Source organism: Hordeum vulgare, chromosome 5H (genome assembly GCF_904849725.1).
Source record: "Hordeum vulgare subsp. vulgare chromosome 5H, MorexV3_pseudomolecules_assembly, whole genome shotgun sequence".
Classification (NCBI taxonomy): domain Eukaryota; kingdom Viridiplantae; phylum Streptophyta; class Magnoliopsida; order Poales; family Poaceae; genus Hordeum; species Hordeum vulgare.
In genome coordinates this window covers 389,554,136-389,573,051 of record NC_058522.1, presented here as the reverse complement: position 1 = coordinate 389,573,051, position 18,916 = coordinate 389,554,136, and the positions used below count along the sequence as shown (strand labels likewise).

The 18,916-nt window shown below is 43.4% G+C and overlaps 1 protein-coding gene and 1 pseudogene across 1 annotated transcript; both read right to left on the bottom strand.

Moving 5' to 3' along the window:
• Positions 1-10,055: 10,055 nt before the first annotated feature.
• On the bottom strand, positions 10,056-16,938 carry LOC123453158 (annotated as a pseudogene).
• Positions 16,939-17,031: 93 nt separating this feature from the next.
• LOC123453157 lies at positions 17,032-18,530 on the bottom strand. The gene is made up of 2 exons (XM_045129929.1): positions 18,399-18,530; positions 17,032-18,274 (listed from the first exon to the last, which is right to left on the bottom strand). The coding sequence occupies exon 2, from the start codon at positions 18,258-18,260 to the stop codon at positions 17,190-17,192; it is 1,071 nt and encodes a 356-aa protein (XP_044985864.1). The 5' UTR covers positions 18,261-18,274; positions 18,399-18,530; the 3' UTR covers positions 17,032-17,189.
• Positions 18,531-18,916: the final 386 nt, after the last annotated feature.

Genomic DNA, 18,916 nt, shown 5'->3' with positions numbered 1-18,916 from the left:
GCGTTAAACAAAAGCGCTTGTTGGGAGGCAACCCAACGGATCTATCCTTTTTCTTTCTGTTTTGTGTTTTCCACACTTTCATAATTCTGTTATGATTGTGTTTTTGTGTTTATTTTTGCGTTTGTGCCAAGCAAAACCGTTATGATTAGTCTTGGGGATGATCGTTTGGTCATGCTGGAAAACACAGAAACTTTCATCTCACGAAAAGAATTTTCATTTTTGTTCTGTAAGATCTTTCGAGTTGATTCTTTTTTATGCTGATTTCTACGCAAATTATTCAGAGTTTAGTAAGTTTTCAGAATTTTTGAAGTAACAGAGGTATACGAAACATACATATTTCTACAGACTCGTCTGCTGTTAACAGATTCTGTTTTTGTTGTGTTGGTTGCTTATTTTGATGAAACTATGGATAGTATCGGGGGGTATTAGCCATGGAAGGTTTAAAGTACACTAACCCAACTTCAGCACAAGTATAATTTGAGTTTGCTAAAGTACCTAAGGAAGTGGTGGTTTGCTTTCTTGTACTAATGTTATCACGAGTTTCTGTTTAAGTTTCGTGTTGTGAAGTTTTCAAGTTTTGGGTGAAGTTCTTATGGACAAAAAGATAAAGAGTGGCAAGAGATCAAGCTTGGGGATGCACAAGGCACCCCAAGAGATTCAAGGATGCCGTAAAAGCTCAAGCTTGGGGATGCCCCGGGAAGGCATCCCCTCTCTCGTCTTCAATCCATCGGTAAAGTTACTTGGGGCTATATTTTTATTCACCACATGTTATGTGTTTTTGCTTGGAGCGTCTTGTATCGTAGGAGTCTTTTATTTTTGTTGTGTCACAACCATCCTTGGTGCACACCTAGAGAGAGAGACATGCACACACCGTGATTTTGTCGAGCTTCACTTATATCTTTTGGTAGACAATTCAGCTCACATGTGCTTCACTTATATCTTTTGAGCTAGATACTTTTTCTCTATGTGCTTCACTTATATCTTTTAGAGCACAGCGGTGCTTGGCTTGGTAGTTGATCTATGCTTTGAAAGTAGTCTCAAAAGGCGTAGTTATCCAAAGTGTCGTGGTTTTGTCACGGCAGATGTCCTCGTGAGAGAACTTAGGTGTGAGGCCATCGCAACCGTGTGGCGGCTTGAAGGGGTTGGTCGGAATCGAGAGACGTGAGTTTACCCAGGTTCGGCCCCTCCGGTGGAGGTAAAATCCTACGTCCTGCTTGTGCTTCATTGATGAAGATGATGATCTCAATTACAAGGGTGCAGACTCGCCACCTCTAATCTCGTGGGTGTTTGATCTGTCTCAGGATTTGTCTTGTCTAGACCTAAGTTGTGAATCTTGTCCCTCTTGGGGAGCCTTACCCCTCCTTATATAGGTGGAAGGGGTAAGTTTACATGTAGAGTCCTACTAGGAGTAGGAATAGGACTAGTCTCTCTTGAATCCTAATCCGGGTCTTGTTTCCTTCTTGTGGGAGTCTTTCCTCTTCTTGGGCCTTCTCTTGTGAGTCGGCCCTCCTGGCCTCCCTATGAGTCTCCTTATGCGAGGGTGCATGCTGGGCCTTGGGCCTTCATCATTTATCTAAGTCGCCTGTGGGGACAAGTATGAGTCGCCCGCCAGGTCACTGCTGAGTCGCCGGTGAGTCGCCAAGTCCTTGGCGGGTCATACTCCAAGCCGGGTTACACTGCGGGGTATATCCCCGACATTAGCCCCCAAGGTTAGCTTGAATTTATTCATGGTAAGCTCCTGAAATAAGAATAATAAATAAATTAAGGGACCGGTTTGCTCCTCTGGCCGGCTTGATTTACTCAAGTGGCTCCTTGAAGAATCCGGGTTTCTTCAAACTGCCTTTAATCATCTCGTAGGTACGTGTCCTTTGTAATAAAATACATATGTTATTGAGTCGGCCTCCAATGCTTTGGCTTGATGAAAATTTGGGAAATAAGAAATCCACACAATGTTGAACTAGCTTCTCTTGCTTCGGCGGGTTATGATTGACAATGGCGGGTCATGATTGATAATGGCGGGTCATCATTATTAGTAGTGCCCCGTCAAACAACTGAACTCCAATTGACAAATCCGTGTGATGTTGAGCCGGTCTTCCAGTGCTTCAACTAGATAAAAATATGTTGAACCGGTCTCCCCATACTTCACCTCCATGACAGAATGAAATGTGCTCTTCAATTTTTTTGATATATCCATATTATCTGTAGCCCCCAAGGGCCGGGTTATCAGTGTGTGATGTGCCGGGTCTTCAATTTGAACCTCATGATCTATGAAAGAACTTAGTGATGTAGCCCCCAAGAGCCGGGTTGTCTTGCCTGCGGCAACCTGGGACTTTAGGAATTATGATCTGAATAGTATAGCCCAAGTAACGGATCGATGTACGTGGATGCAACCTTCTCCTTGCTCCTGCAGACGACAGGCGTGGTGTGACGCTGGCGTGTGGATTAGCAGCCGAGATTACAGAGCCGACACACGGAGCAGAGGTGTTGCAAGGCGAGGAGAGCAACGCGGCGGTGGAGACGGGATGGCTGCGTGAGTTTGAGTCTGCTTCCGGGTTGAGGCGATTTGTTGAATCCACCTTCGCTTTTTCCTGTTGCTTAAAATATCTTAAGATCTCCGAGCCAACCGGGGGAGGCGTGGACAGGGCCAGCCAGGGGCGGCGCTGGTCATGGAGTGCCAGGACTGGCGTGTCATGGTGTGATGCGTCGAGGTGGAGCCGTGGCGCCGAGTAGACGGGCGGGAGCGAAGTCCAAGTTGGCATGCACGTCCAGATCATGGTCTTCTCTTGTATTTTGGTAGTAGCAGATGACTGGTTGCACATAATCCAGTGTCCATCACAGGAAATATTGATTGATGTGACGTGATAGCCCAACAAGAAATAGTAGTTTGATCACTTAAAAAGGGGAAATCAAAACGTTGGTCCTGATGCCTTATCTCTGATCACCTGTAGCAGAACTCATACAACCGCTGATCGGAACAGCAGTAAAAAGAATCGCCAGCTTTTGATTTCGGTCAGATTGCTCCTGCACGCCCATGCACCGAACGAGCAACTGTCGTGGTTTTGCATTAGCCCCCAAGTGTCATGGTGCATGCTTGCAGCGACATGGAACTTTCATACTTTGACGTAATCTTGATTTGAATAATGTAGCCCCCAAGTGTCGGGTTGTGTGCCTGCAGCGACTCGGGGCTATTCCTTCCATTGCAGAATAAATTCATATCCACTCTGTGAGCTGATGATGCCTTTGTGATAAAAAAAATCCTTGACCGTGGTTGCAATGTAACCCGGCAAATATATCCTTAAGAAATCCATATGTCGGAGAAATCCATAAGTGTTGTAATTTACTACAAAACACAAGTTGAAGAAATCCAAGGCCGGTCAATTAGATGACTCGGCATTATATGTGATAGGGCGGCTCTTTGACAATAGTCAATTCTTCCAAGCTGGCTTTAAAAACCCCCCAATCATTTAACACTGGTTATGATAAACCATGATAAAATCTAGCCAAATTGGCTATTCAAAGATTTATTTGCACCTGCAAGAATTTATGCTTTGACCCGGTTTGAAGACCGGCATGATATGTATGTATGATGTGTGATGTAATGCAATATGATGCATGTAAAAAATAGCAATTTCGTCGGCTCATAAGGTCGCGACAGGATGGGGCGAGTCAGAAAGCTCGAGCACACACCCTAAAATGCAGGTTTCGTCGGCTCATAAGGTCGCGAGAGGGGGAGGCGAGTCAGAAAGCTCGTGCACCCACCCTAAATGCAGGTTTCCTCGGCTCATAAGGTCGCGACAGGGGGAGGCGAGTCAGAAAGCTCGTGCACCCACCCTGAATGCAGGTTTCGTCGGCTCATAAGGTCGCGACAGGGGGAGGCGAGTCAGAAAGCTCGTGCACCCACCCTAAATGCAGGTTTCGTCGGCTCATAAGGTCGCGACAGGGGGAGGCGAGTCAGAAAGCTCGTGCACCCACCCTAAATGCAGGTTTCGTCGGCTCATAAGGTCGCGACAGGGGGAGGCGAGTCAGAAAGCTCGTGCACCCACCCTAAATGCAGGTTTCGTCGACTCATAAGGTCGCGACAGGGGGAGGCGAGTCAGAAAGCTCGTGCACCCACCCTAAATGCAGGTTTCGTCGGCTCATAAGGTCGCGACAGGATGAGGCGAGTAAGAAAGCTCGTGCACACACCCTAAATGCAGGTTTCGTCGGCTCATAAGGTCGCGATAGGATGAGGCGAGTCAGAAAGCTCGTGCACACACCCTAAATGCAGGTTTTGTCGGCTCATAAGGTCGCGACAGGATGGGGCGAGTCAGAAACTCCAAGCGCCACCCTAGATGCAGGTTTTGTCGGCTCATAAGGTCGCGACAGGATGGGGCGAGTCAGAAACTCCAAGCGCCACCCTAAGATGATGGTTTCGTCGGCTCATAAGGTCGCGACAGGATCCTGATCATGTAAATATGAACAGAGGTACTTCAAAAGTAGGATCCTGATCATGTAAATGTCTAAAGATCAATTAAGTCTTCCATCAACTTATATGAACCAGTTGTTTACAAAATCTCATGCCATCGTGACCCACAGGCATGCCACCCAGACAAACTTCATTTGCTAACTATAATTAGCGTGTCCAGCATGTCATCTACCCTGCACAAAAAGAGAAAGCGCTTCTGTCGCTAATAATTATAGGATGTCGTGCCTGTCATATACACAACATGCATTGTTGCATTCATACCCCCAATACTACATATAATCCCCCAAACACAAAAAGATCCGCTAGTAGAGTCGCTTAGCGTCGCTTCTGGCAGTCTGGGGCACCACAGTAGCATGGTAGCTTGACGATTTCACCATCTACAGAAACGATGTTGTTCAAGACATAGCCATAGTAGCCATAGTCGTAGCAGAGCTCCGGCAAAGCACGTATATATACCAGTTAGAACTCAAGAGAAGCTATAGAGTTTTACTTGTAGAAATTGTTGAGATGCAACAAAAATCAATTCACCTGAAGTGGAAGTATCGTATCGAGAACAAAAAAGCATCACCTTTTCTAGCTTGCTGTCGTGGTGATTGGTTAGCACACAATGGGCGAAGAGGTTAGGGTTGCAGCTGTGGTTTATAAACCTTGCGAAACTTCCAACGGAGCCAGCATCGATGCAGTACTCCGGTGCGAGTGGTGCCTCAGAATCGTTCTCAACGTGAAGTGAAGGCATATGCATATCAGACCCTACCTTTTTCTGTACAAGAGTGAAAACAAATCATTTACAAACATCCATTTTTCAGAGACAAACTAAGAAACCGAGCAATGAGACAAATGATACGTAAGCAAAATGAAAGCTTGAAGTTAAACAATTAGTACCTCCAGTCGTCCTCAACACACCAACATACTGATAGATTGGATCCCCAGGGAGGATGGCTAAACATCTCATCATTAACTAAAAAATCTGAATGTAATTATAAAAATCTGAATGTGAATGTGACCGCCTTTGATGAAACAAAAAAAATGCTATGAATTATGGAACAGAACGGCGAACAACATTGATCCTGCCCCAAATCGAATCATTGAATGGTGTAGTCTGTGGGTGTAACTGTACAAACCAATTAATATCGACTAATATAGGCTTTAAGCAAAAAAATATCATAGAGACTAACACCATGTTATCAATACTATACTGTACAGAATTTTTACTTGTTTAATATTCGATTACCTACTTAGCACTAATCCATGATGGCTATCAAGAATCCATCCATAATATAGAAAAGCGTGACCTACCTAAGAAACAAATAAAGCTTGCCGACCCCGATGCCATCCAGCAATTGGTAACTGGCCACCTCGAAATCGTGCGCCACAGTGACGCTATCCGTCAAGCATCTAGAGGATCTTGGGTAGCTGGCCGTGGTTAACTTCAGAGGTGCAGTTGTTGGTCATGCTAAAGAAAATGCAACGGGTGTTGCAGGCTTGCAAACACACATAACTTCCTATAAAATTCAGTTTCGAACCTAACAATATGAGCTTTAAACTGAGATATCAACGGCTCTCACCAGGTGAAATCGGGCCTTCAACGATAAAAGATTGCTTTCTGCAGTTCACCAAAGGTTGTAATTTACTACCTTTTACTTAAAGATCTGTTGTGTACTATATGTCAATCTTATGGATGAGATTAACATAATTGCACAAAACAACATCAACTTAAATTTTAATCTGCATTAGAAACCACCAGACAGTTTCCAGAAAGATGTTTTTTGAAGACCAGAGGGAGTATAGGACTTCCATTTGTCTTGTAATAATGCAGTTAAACCTATACAAAGAACACACATATATACATCCATACCTGGTAATCTTTAACTGCTCATGACTTGAAACCAGAGGCGGAGTATACAAGGTAGAATTCCCATATACGGATGAACTTCTCATCAAAGCCCAGTTTCATTCAAAACTTGACTGTAAGAAAAAGGAAGTGATAAGAAATTAATACTAACTTAGAAACCAAGTGGAACATATATGTATATAATGGTCACAGCAGTATTTGACCTATAGTAAGTTTCAAGTGATACTTACTCTTGGTTGGCCATGAGTTAAACATGACAAGTGATACTTACTCTTACCCCCACCTACACCTGCTAAGCATTGTTTCTTGTCCGTCATGGTCGTGCAGCCGCTGCCGTTGTGTGTTATGTTTTGTTGTCCGCAGATGTGCCTCTGTGCGCTACACATGTGTTGGTGTCCGCCGATCTACCGCTGCTCCCCGCCGCCGTCGCCTCCCCGACATATTGCACAAGCATCAACCATTCATATCCTCTCCATCTTGTTATCTCATTTTTTTCGCTAAAGTGCAATTCACACAAATGAAACATCATGCAGTTTATTCAAAAAAATGACCTGAGAAAATATTTTAAAATAAAATGGTGCCTGAGCTTATGCGAAAAGTGAAATATCTGGAAATATAACTTCATAGATGTAGCGACCCGACTCAAGACGAGTCAAGCCTCTGTGTTTCTGTGCCATCCCTGGATCAGTATGCTGGCACACACAGTACATCAATGTATATATCAAAGTGCAATCACATGTAAATAGCATAAAACTGATATATACCTTAAATATCTCAACGGAAGCGGTCAAGGGAGTGGAGTCCCAATAAACACCAACGGCAAGTTGAGTGTAGACCGTAACCCTGAATCATACTCTTACTCGTCGAAGAAAAATATCTGCAACATAAGACGTTGCAGCCGTGTAGGTAAGCATATTGAATATGCCGGCAAGTCACATAAGAGAGGGGTAAAGTAATAATCAACTATCTCTACATGCATATTGGGTCGGTGGAGCTAAGTTTTGCATAAAGCCAGTTTTATCCTACAACAAGAGGGGTTGAAAGCAAAATGTTACTACAAGGTTTGTTGTTAACGAGATGGTTCCGCCAACCAGTTCTCGTACCCGAGTTGTCAATAATTACCCTCATCAAATATATTTAAAGGTGTTGAGCAATCCAGATAACTCCAGTTCCTTTGGCTCAAGTCGTCCATGACCGTGGACACGGCTAATCGATTAGGTTTGAGTACTCTGCAGAGTTTTGCACACGTTCCCCACAAGATTTGATCGCCTCCGTGTATGTCCTCGCACTTCAGGGTGTTTGAAGACCGGATGATCAAAACATGGTCTTTCAACGGGTCCCTCTGAATCCCTGTCGGTGCCCATCCATTCCTACCGTTCGTCTACATCTGCTAGCACCGCCTGTCCAGAGTCGCCGCGTTGTCCAACCAAGCCAGAGCCCATAATGACTTGTGACTGTGCAGGTAAGCCTTGGGTCTTGAAAATATCCGTCCGTCTCTTTGAGCCTGGGTGAAGCTTTCCGCAGGATGACATGGCCTCTCCAGCATCCCGGGCATCCACTGGGTTTTCCAGGGAGCCGATCAACCGTCCTTCACCCAGTGTTGCATTGCGTCCGAGGTCTTGAAAATCTTGTCTTAACCGGTCTTGATTATTTAATCAACCTCGCATCACTCGTGTTATGCACTCAACCGAAATCCCGTCTACTCAAGCATAGCAATATGAAATTTGTCATCCCGGGGCCAAGTATCGGGGTTGTTGTGTGCCTACCACATGATACTACAATCTATACTAAAATTTCCAAGTACCTAAGCAGCATGCAATTGGGCATAGGATGGTAGAACTACGATGCATAAAACATAGGTGATAGTATGATCAAAGTGACTTGCCTGTGATGTTGACGAAGAAGAATTTCTCGAGAAAATAACTTGATAGACTACTCGTCACTCTCCGATGAAATCTATATAGCAAACATATCATTCACATAAGCACTCATACTAGCAATCATTCTAGCAATCAAAAAAAAAGAGAGAGAGCGAATAAGAAACCGAAAGAAACTTCAAATAAGACTAGGGAGTCTTCTACTACGTCAAACACTAAATAGTTTTGTCTAACAGAAAATAATAACAAGGAACTAAGATATAAGTTTAACTAAGATAAAATAAAGTATTTTTCACAAAACTTTTTGAAAGTATTCCTAAACGGGATTTGAAACAGTGCGGAAACCAATTGCAAGTTACTAAGGAACTAGAATTGATTTCATGAAAACAAATAAAAATAAAATACAAACTTGTTGCAAAACTACTGTTGAACTAACATAAACAAAACAATAATCTTTCTGAAATAATAAAATAATAAAGAAAATATTTTAAAACAATTTACAGAAAAATAATAGCCATAGTCCTAAAAGAGCTAAAACAGAATCTGTTTTGGTAAAAACCCCAATTAAAAATATTTTAAAAAATTTGAAACTTAAACTACTGAAAGATATGATCAAAAGGAAGCAGCAGCAAAAAGAATCAAATTAAAAGCTATTTTTAAACTCCCGGAATAAGCAAAATAAGCTTTAATTCAAATCTGATCTAACTCAATTTTTATAAATCCAAACATAGACAAATTATATATCTACAGAAACTGCATAAAATTTGTGATCCAACGCAAAAAGAATCACCTAATTCGGAGTTATATACTAATAGATATGAATTTTCTAAGATTGCAATTTTCTGAAAAAACTGCAATACGTGATTTCGTGAATCTCACCGGAGTTAGTCGCCGGAGTTGGAGAAGACGACGAGAAGGTGGCTCCGGTGGCCGGCCGAGGCAGCGGAGGGGTCCAGCCGGGGGAGGAGGGCTCCGGCCGAAGGTTGGTGGTGCCGGCGGGGCGTGGGGCGACGGGAGGAGGCAGCAGGACCTCCGGCGAGTTCCTGTTGAAGATGAACTCCGGCGAGGCGGGGGCTGCGGGCTAGAGGCAAGGAGAGGTATGGTTCTTGGGGAAAATGGATAGAGGAGGGTGTGGGGGTTCTTATAGGGGAGACGGGAGGTGCTGGGAGGGAAAGAGCTTCGCGAATCCCGGAGGTGGGGATTCCTATGTCCATGGAAAGAAAAATCTCTGTGACGTGAGAAAGACAAAGGAAGAAGATGATCTCCTATTGGGCTAGAATAGGAAAGTGCTTAATGGGCCAGCTCTTATTTCCATTTAAAAGTAATTCCTTTCCTATTTTTAAAACTAGGAAACTAAAACGATAAAAAGAAAATCAAATCAATTTGAAATAAAGAGTTTCTATATACTAAAATTATCAAAAAAATAAAATATAGATGATGGGCATTTTTCCACGGCAAAAATAAAAACTTCAGAAAAAAATATTTCCACAAAATTGCCTAAAAGGTTTAATTTCTTTTGCAAATAATTTTCAAATGACCCTCTAAGTTTTAGGGTTCAAACAACTTTCAAAATGCCCGTGGGTTTGAGGGTCATGTTCCTCCTCTCTTTTCTGTTTGATAGAAAGTATTTCCCGACATTTCTTGCACGAAGAAAACAAATAAAAATGCAAGAGAATTTAAATGCAAATATCTTCGTTCAAATTCTTTATAGTTGAAGAAGTCATGTCATCTTCTCTCGTTGCTTTTAAAAGATTGAATTTGAATTCACCGGAGAAGGGGAAAGTCATTTTATTCCCTCTCATTCAAAAGTTTCAAAAAGTTCCAAATTTCACACAAGTTTCAATCACTCAGGCAACCAACAAACAATCTAATAATAATTATATTAACATTCCAAAATTTATAATTTTGGGATGTTACAATAGACTATAGTGTTAATATAAAAATTACATCTCATAACTTTTTATAATACATAACTGCACTGGAAAAATCAGATCCTTCCTTCTAGGAAGGTGCTCTTCGCGCCCTTCTTCCACCCTAGCTTCACATCGATAGTCCGGATCTCCTCCCTCGGGATCATCTTTCCACAAATAATAGCCATGAGGAAGTAGCATTTAGTGTTTATTCTAGCATCTAAAATCAGTTTGTTGTTCTATTAAAGACAAGTATGCGTGCATGTGCAATGGACGTCTTGTTAGAAATAAAAATGAGGAAGATCTGAAATATCGTTTAGTGTTTAGTGTTTATTCTAGCATCTAAAGTTAGGAATTAAAATCTGAAATATCTATTTAGCATCTCTTGAAGCCGTCCTTAAACATGATGCCACATAATTACAAGATAGAGCTCAAGCTTCCGGCCAGCTCTGCACATATCAACGAATCAATTACCAGAATATCAAATAAGTTATGATCCAGTAAGCCTATAGAGATTAGAGATCGATGCACTTGAATGGATAATTAAATTTACACCGATAATGACATATGTGAGCTACTCCATGAATTTTTGGCATACCAAGAGACATAACTAAAATAAAGATTCCATGGATTTCTCCAAATTTATAGAAAGAGAGCTTCACTCTTCTCTTCAAACCATGTCTCATGGGCTTTATTTCAAGTACCTTGTATGTAATAACAATGACAATGCTTATGCTAGATTAAATTTCTTTGTCAACCTGACTTGTCTATATATTATGTGCACTATGTAAATTGATGGTAAATTCATCTGACTGTAGGCAAATCACAAGAAAATTGGCATGTTAATCCAGGCCTGGTGTGTTACCTCAAATGACTTAGCTGATCGCCGCTGCAGGTACTTCACAAAACTTCCTGGTTCCTTAAGAATAAAATGAGATGGAAGACCAGTTAGATACCTTCCTCTTGATTTAAGACTCAACAACATACTTCCAGCAGAAAAGCATTGTCCAATCTATATAGAACAAACTACGTCTTTCAGAATTGGACTTCCACTTGTTGGCCCATTAGTGCTTTAGTTTTTCAAGCTGCCTTTCCTCCAATTCCAGATAGGAGTAGAGATGTTGATGCCTAAACAAGCTGCATCAAGAAAATAATCGTTATCAAATTCGAAGGACCATCCAACGGACCGAGCACCGATGCAGTACTCCGGTGTCGGTGGTGCAGCATCGATCCAGCATCGATTTTTATTCAACCCTCCAAAAACCAATCGGTTCAATAAGAAAAACAATCGGTTCAATAAAAAGCCCCTCTACCTCCCTACCTTGTATGGTATATACACTCTATACACAACACGGCAAAAAAACGGTTTAAAACAAACCCACTAATGCACGCACGCCTGGTATGGACATTGACAGTTCTTTCCAATCGCCAAACCCTCCATACAGCTACAGCTTACCAGAGCACCACCTTGCCCCGCCTGGTGCTGCCTCCCTCGCCTGCTCCACCTGGCTCTCTCTCTCTCTCTCTCATTCTTGTTTTTTGTTAGTGACTCTGAAATCTGCCATCGCCGGAGGACTCCAAACTGTATCTCATCCGGCAACCATCTCCTCATGTGTGCCTCTTCCCAGGTACGCCTGGCTCTCTCTCTCATACTTACAACACAGACAAAGAATTCAGAGTGCCACTCCATATACACTCAGAAAGTAATACAAGATTCTGAAAGTAACTTTAAACACCACGGAGAAATAATTGAGAGTGCCACTAACAACCAACAGACAAAGAATTTTAAACACAACAATACTCTGTCAGTAAACAAAAACCACAGACAAAGGTTTCTTTCACTAAATAGAACCCACAGACAAAGACCTCTTGCTTTATGATGAAATACAAATTCAGTAATAGATGAACATTTACAATTTTGGACCATAAGAGGACACACACGTTACCATTAAAAAATTCATATATTTGCGTTGATTATTTATATACACTTAGAGGATTAAGTGTGACGCTGAAAAACGCTACAAGTAATGAGAGTGATCTCGAATTCCATGGACCAAGATGGTGACAATATATGATGAATTGAGTTGCTTATATTTTCCCTTACAATAAAGAGAAAAGTTCACACATGAGTGAATATCCTGGGCGCATGTGATTCAAATATGTCACAGGAGAGAGGTCATTTATATGATAAAGAAAAAAGAGGTATGTATATGTCAATGAAATGAGTGGACATAGTGTGTTTGCTAAGCCTTCATAATTCAGCCTACATTAATCTTATCAGTTGTTGAAGATAAGAGGACAAAAAGACCAAGCCCGACCGGTATGCAGCGTCAATCATCTGGTTTGTTCATATGCGAAACATCAAACACCGCCAACTACAGTGTTGCATCTTCTGACGACGACGGCGATGTGCCCACCCAACTGGCTACGATGCTTTCGAGTGCCAAACATACGAAGGTGTCATATTTCTTTCTAATGCATACACTTTTTAATATGGTAAAAACCTGAGGCATCTAATATCATATAGCAAATAGAAAATGACTTAAACTTCAGTTCCATAGAATCTCTTGTTAGAAATACATGGATAAGGAACTATGTATCTAATAATTTATGACAAACCCAAATTCGAGCTGAGTTTGCCATCAGTGAGATCATCATATCTCTACTATATCTACTATTGAAGGATGAGTCATTCAAGACAATATATACTTCGATATGCAGAAGGGACATGATCTGTTGATCTACTTTTTTTTCTGTAGCTCTGTGATAAAATTTAGCACGTAGGTTTCCTTAAATTCTAACACGTTCTTAAACATCAATTTCAGGCCTCCAAATTCATTGTAGACGGTGATTCCAAAGTGCCAGGTACATGATTAGAAACATCAACCCTTAAGCTATTAAACAAGAGCATTGTGGTGACTGGAGAATGAGTCATGTTAGACCCTGAATACAAGCATCGCTAACCTGCAAAATGGCAAGGACCTCGGAATGGAAGCTTTGGCCAACACCGCCATACCGCGTTATGCTCCGCTCATTTGCCAAAAGATGCAGACCGAGCTTTGCTTTCGTTTTTTTAATTGGTATATCAATACGTTTCTCACCATTCGATAGTGCTCACTTTTATGTCAGATTAACTTGCATAAATCTGTATAATTTCCACGTTGTGTTTCCCTTATTTCTACCCCTAAAAAAACTGTAGTTTTGTTAGCTAACTAATTTCAGGTGGCTAGACCTTTAAACGAATTTATAGGAAACAGAATTGGCAAAAACTTTGTATCCAAAGAACCCCAAGAAATGTTTTATCTTCATCTCACAGAATAAACAACTTAATCCAGTATACCGATTACTACTCATCTAGCTATCCATCATGCTGTGCATATATAAGAGATTAAATCTACCTCCATATTTTTGCTTACCTCCAAGATCGAATTCCACCGGCGTGCCAATCCAACAGAGCTACCAATGCAGGACGCGGTGGGAAAGACGGGAACCAACAGTGACAAGGTAAGATCCGCGGGCACCCTGATCCTGACGCGGAGGGAGGGGAGCAGAGCTTGGCGGCGAAGAGAAGCCGTCGGCACCGTGGTGCACCACAGAATCCACTCCTCGACGATCTCCGTCCATCCGACTTGGGGAGCCTGAAGCCGGAGCCCCACTCGGGCGTGGCGTCAAACCGCGGGCTGCGCAGGTTGACGGTCGGCCTCTCGGGCGTCACCTTGGCGCTGCAGCCGCCGTCGCCCACGGCCGCGCACAACTCCATGATCTTGGCCGCCGCCTCGGCCGCGTCCCGGCTCTCCCCCATCAGCTTCTCCACCTGCGCCTTGGGGAGCGGCATCCTGAACAGCACGGGTGTGCCGTCGCCCGCGCCGTCGGGGAGCTGGGAGGCGGGGACGGACGCGGAGGCGATGCCCTGGAAGGAGGAGAGGTCGGAGGTGGAGCGGCGGGCGAGCATGAGCGACTCGAGCCGCTCCCGCGCACCGATGCGGAGGTTGGTTGCCTGACCATGCCCGGCGCGGTGGCCCCGCGGCGGGGCGGCGCTGGAGGCAAAGGAAGTAGAGCCGGCCCCGGCGAAGCGGCGCGTCGGGCGCCAGAGGCCGCGCCCGCGCACCCAGTAGCCTGACCTCCTCCGCCTCCAGCAGCTGGAAGCCCGGGTGGTCGCGCAGCATGTCGGCCGCCGCCGCAGCCGGCTTGATCAGGAAGGACGTGTCGTCCAGCTACATTACCTTGGCCCCCTTGCACGTCGGTTGGGGATCCCGGCAGTTGCGCTCCAGTCGGCGAGCTCCAACGACGCTGAAGGGGCGGTGAAGTGGCGTGAGGCTCTGGCGGCTAGCTGACCCAATTGCCCCCAAGGTCGTCGCCCGACTCACCTGGAACGGCTCTCGAGAGCGTCGGGAGGGCAGCAAGACGACGTGGGCACCGAAGGAAGGAGCAGTAGGAGGCAGGGGGTCGAGCAGGCGTGCGGCGTGTGTGGGGAGGGAGTTACGGAATTAGGGGTTCGTAGGTGGGATTATTAGTGACCGGGGCAGCTAGGATTAGCGTTTCTTGTTTAAGGTCATTAGATTATACAATCAACGGCTAATATTTTTAGTTGAATCTGTCCTCACGTGCTTTTTTAATGGTAGTAGATGACGCCTCTACAAACCATCGCGTCCCTGTGAGACGACCATTCCCATTGTATAAATAGCATGCCAATCATCAATAAAGAACAGAGATTTGATTCCTATCGGTTGTGTCTCATTTTTTTTAACAGTTTGAGAAAGACACCTTCATTTTGCAACCCCCGTATTCATAATCCTTAAGTTATCCACTTAAAAAATATTTATTATTGTCCTACAAAACTATGTGAATGGAAGCCCAACAAAGCCTACAATAATAAAATTGCATAGTAAACATCTACCACTGATGATTACAAAGATGCAATACCCTAAGGCCTTGTTCGGTTTCTTCAAAATTGGAGGGGTTTTGAAGGGATTGGGAGGGATTAAATCCCCTACAAGTCAAATTTCACCTCAATCCCCTCCATTCCTCTCCAATCTCCTAGGTGGGATTAACCAAACAAGGCCTAATGGGAAAATGAGGCAGCAGACTTTTAAGCCGCGGGTAAACAACCCAATTATGTGTCCTTGCAGTTGTAATGCCGCAGTCAAAGTTTGTTTATTCATGCTGATCGTCCATACATGACTTAAAATACACATGTCACACTCCTTATTTCTTCTGAAAATGCATACGTCTATTCATCTCAATTTTAGAGCAACATTGTTGACAAACATAAAATTCATTTGTGCTCCGCGTCAGCAAGAATGATGCCACCTCTAACTTTTATCGGCATCCAAAGTGTGCCTTATGTTTTCGAGCTCGAGAATGTAGGAAACTAGAAACTCCTACTGTACGATAATTCTCATATGCATCGATCAAATTCCTAAAACAAAAAACAAAATATTTTAGTGAAGACGTTAATTATTTTCCCGTTACAACACACATGTATGTTTGCTAGTCTGACTGTCATCCAATTTCTTACTAATGCAAAAGGGGCAATAGATAGTTTTTCAGCATATTATAAGTTACTAATCTTCAACCCTGAGATAGACCCAAAAGTTAAAAGGGGCAACACAAAAGCCTCTTCAGTTTTTTTAGCCCCCAAGTGGTTGCTGAATGCATTGAACATTTTAGTCGCCGTTCCTGCCAAAGTTCTGCTGACAGTCCAACATCCCAGGTATCGTTGGTGATAAAGAATGTGATTATAAGCTGCCACAAACTTATTAACATGAAATAAAAACAGAATTTCCAGAGAGGAAACTAAAGAACATATAGTGAATTAACATTAGCTGCTAGAAGTCTTACCACACAAGTCATCCGGGTCACAAAGAAAATGAGGGCAGGAATACCAAAAGCAATACACAACTCAAACCTGGCCAAAGGGATCCCACTGACTGTAGAACACACAGCCTCTAAGGCATGATACCTAATCAAAAAATTCATTCTTTTCACAGCATATGGTTTGAAATTGTATGGGCTTCTATATTAAAATGCCCCTGTATTCCTTCACAGTATATATTCTTCGTAACTACAAAATACCGAGTCACCAAAGACTATTGGCGAAACTGTATCAGATTTCTGGAACAAGATCGAAGTTAAAGTTTCAAGCACTGTGAAATATTGTGTTCGTTCAGTGCATGCTCAACTAAGCACAAATGTGAGCTAGCAATGACTTGCGTATGGTACCTTCTGCTTGGTGTCAAGCCTGGGTGCAAATGGGATGTAGTATGTTTGATCTTTGATTGCAACTTCTGGAGCAAAAAACAAAACGAAATGGAGGCAAAGCTTCATCTCATTGATAAAGAAAAGTTTGAAACATAGTTACGAGATCCATTACTCCTCCACATAAGATTTGCCTCTTCTGGAGCAATGAGCACAACGGCTGCTTAATGCTGTGCATGTTTGATCCATATTAGCACAACGGCTGCTTAAATGCTGTATTTCAACTTCCTGGGGTAGAGTCATGCAAAACTGAACGATTTATATTCCATACTTCTATTGATCAACTTCAATGGTAAGAAACTACAACTTCCTGGGGAAATCATGCAAAACTGAACCATTTATATTCCATACTTCTATTGATCAACTTCAATGCTAAGAAACTACAACTTCCTGGGGCAGAGTCATGCAAAACTGAATCACCGATATACCATCCTTCTATTGATCGGCTTCAATGGTGCTGCTTCTAAGAAAACTACATGCACGGTTATCCAGGTCTGTCCAACAATGGCTTATTGAGCACAATGCATATGGTTAAAATTTTAGACACTCAAGAGAAATCTAAAAAAAACACAAAACAATCAATCTAAAGAAAACATTTTATTTTTGTCCCACAAGAATAATTCACCGGCTGGAGGCGAAGGGTAAGGGCACAAGCGTAGTTGGAGCCAGTAAAAACAAGTCGACAAACTGCATAACAAAAGCACAAGCACCAACAACTGTAGGGTACGGAAACAACAACTGACAGATAGAAAGCAGGACAATATACAGGCGAGCCACTGGTCTTTGATCTAAGAGAACTCACTTGCCATAGATGGAAGTACAAATTATCACAGCGGTATGGCAAGGTCACGGCCAAAGACATAACGCTCCGACTTGTGCTTAACCATCCGGAGCCGAGCCTCCCCATGCTTTAACACTTCGACGCCCTCAAGAACAGCAAGATTCTTTCTTTCCTCAAGGGCATGGCCAGACATATCCTCAATGCTCTCCTCTGGCCTAGTAAGAAAGAACCTGGCAATGCAGACTTTACCGGATCCTAGCGGCACAATGCTGGCATCTCTCAGTCTCCAATCTTCTGGCCTGTTCACATCTGTCCACACATTCTGCAGCATGGGCGGCCACAATTCACATGAGGTAGTGAGGTCTGCTGTGCAGAGCTGCAAATCGTTGGGTGTGAAGCCAAACCAGAGGTTGTGCTCAGGGATGTACTCAGCACGACCTCTGAAGGGCAATGCCCAGTTGCCTACTTTGCTCCATGCGTCACTCACGGTGTCATACAAGTATGTGCCAGCGGCAAATGTAGATATCCAGATCTGTGAATCGCCAACCACAGTGTAGGCGCTGATTTTAAAGGGCATTAAGACGTCGCAGCCGCTGGATTCCACTTCCACCCCATCGGCAAAGAGAGGCGGTGGCTGGAGGGAATACCAGCACCAGTTTTTGGTGTTGCTAGCACTAGAAAGCGGGCGGCTGTCGATGAGAGCCTGGAAGCAGTGCTGATCCGGCCGCGGGCCAGGGTTGCGGCTCATGACGTATAGGCTGTCGCCCACGGCAATGGAGATGGGGTCGATAATGGGCCTGCACATCTTGGGCATTCCTGTGCGGAGCAAACGAGAGTCATGGTTGTACAAGATGGTCCTACCGATTTGGTCCACGGCGAGAAGATTGTCCCGGTTGAGGCCGAAAGCCATGAAATTCATCCACGCCAGTTCCCCATTGTTGGATGGCCAGCCGAATGACAGAGATGGGGGAGGCAGCGGAGCGTCCGCTAACGGTTGAACTGCTCGAACCGCTGACCGGGTTGGGCGAAATAAGTTTTCCGGATTCATACAGTGAAGGCTGAAGTAGCTGGGGCCGCCGTAGCTCCTAGCCAACAGATTCACAAACCGGCTACACATGGTGGGCGGGCTTCCTGATAATCAAAAGAAAGAACAAGGGACTTGTTGAATGTTGGTAATGATTGTAGTTTCTTCTCTCGTAATATCAAAGAACCATGTACAAACACAGAGAAATATCATCAGAGATTCACGGAGTACCTGAGGAGGGGGGATGGGAATCAACTGAACCCGGAAATTTCTGGAAAGGAGAGTATCGGCACTCAACCACGCAGCAAGATCGATATGTTGTTTGGCAACAAATTGGGGGTATTTGGGGAGGAGGCGTTGTTGGCGGCACAAGGAAGACTTTAGAGGGAGATCCGGTGCGATTCCTACCCTAACGCCTTCCCCGGTGGGTTGCTGGGCCAGATAGGGCTAAGTGGGCTAAATCTGTAATGTCTTCCATTTTTTTTCTTAATACATGTCTTTTTTTTTTGAACGGTTAATACATGTCTTCTTTTTTTAACAGACCCTTGTGCATCTTCCATGTACATCTGAAACATTTTTTATCTACATTGAACGTTTGCAAAACACATTATTCATATTCTTTTTCAAATGTGTGTTTTGAAAAAGTGTTAAAAAATCAAATACACATTAAAAATTGAATGGTATAAAACTTTTCAAAACTACACGAATATATTTTTACATCGTATAAAAGTTTTAAACATATCATGAAC